This window comes from Rhagoletis zephyria, unplaced genomic scaffold (genome assembly GCF_001687245.7).
Source record: "Rhagoletis zephyria isolate East Lansing unplaced genomic scaffold, Rhagoletis_zephyria_1.1 Rzeph_scaffold_42919, whole genome shotgun sequence".
Lineage (NCBI taxonomy): Eukaryota > Metazoa > Arthropoda > Insecta > Diptera > Tephritidae > Rhagoletis > Rhagoletis zephyria.
In genome coordinates, this window is record NW_016199974.1 from 1,428 (window position 1) to 2,579 (window position 1,152).

General features: G+C 37.8%; 1 protein-coding gene across 1 annotated transcript; it reads right to left on the bottom strand.

The window, feature by feature from the left end:
* Positions 1–564: 564 nt before the first annotated feature.
* Positions 565–1,147, bottom strand: LOC108355163 (organic cation transporter-like protein; the record flags this gene model as incomplete). Its single annotated transcript, XM_017606336.1, has 2 exons — positions 565–675; positions 738–1,147. Coding segments are annotated over 2 exons (521 nt in total), but the record flags the coding sequence as incomplete, so codon positions are not given.
* Positions 1,148–1,152: the final 5 nt, after the last annotated feature.

Below are 1,152 nucleotides of genomic sequence, written 5' to 3' on the forward strand. Positions count from 1 at the left end.
AGAGAAATAGTTAACGCTGATTAAGTGATTATCTATGCCCATGCTCGAAAATAGAGTTGTCAAATGATCTCGAGAGTTCGAGTGCGCTTGTGTGGCATTTCTCTTTGTATTATTTTTCTTCTGCCAGTGTAAATAAGTATATGAAATCAACAAAAATAATAATGAATCTATTCAGCGGGTTAACTAAAATTGATTTTTCATGCGATGTAGCGGCATATTTAAGTAGAAAGATTAATAGTGGAAGATAAGCGGTCAAAATGTCAAAGCTTGGCGATTTGCCTTTGAAGCATAGAAAAGAAAGCTTATGACTTTTCCTAACTCTTTTGGAATTACTTTTATTAGACTTTTTTTTTTAAATAACGCGAATTAATTAAAATATACAATAATTTATTTATTATAGTAACTCATTACTATCATAGATATTACTATTAATGCTACAACACTAAAAAATATAAATCAATTAAAAATAAGTTCGTTACAATAAAAACTTAACTAAATTTATGAAATTTAAAATATTAAAAAAATTAAGTTAATACGTATTGCTCGACGCCCCTGCTAACTCACAGTTTTGTCACTTCCACATCGTTGCTCTTCTTCCGACTGAAGCAAGGGAAATAATACCATTTTTCATCTCGACAGAAGTGCTCACCATCCAGCAGCGTCTCTGGTAATTTTCTGCAGAACAAAAAAAAATAAACATTAAAATTTTAAACTTCCATCCAACAGTGCCCACTCACTGATTTAGCGTCTCCGGCAAGAGGAAGCACAATGCCGCGCCAATTAACATCAGCACTGCTATGACAATCGAAGGCAATGGCTTGAACACATTACTCAAGTAAATCAAATATGCGCTCAAGAAGCTGAATGCATAGCCGACCACATGTATATTGGCCACGCCACGCCCACGCACGCTTGTCGGTATAATTTCAGCGGCATATTGCGCCTCCGCTTCATAGGAGACAATGGCCACATAGCGTCCCAAGCCAATCATGCAGGCCACAAAGATGGCGTGCTCCTTCAAGTCGAGCAGCGCAACCAGTATGCCAGTGGCAGCGGTGACCAAACCGCCAAAGAAGAGCGAGCCGCAGGCCATACCCTTACGGCCAATGCGATTTTGAAGTAAAATAATTGTCAAACCAGCTGGTATGTACA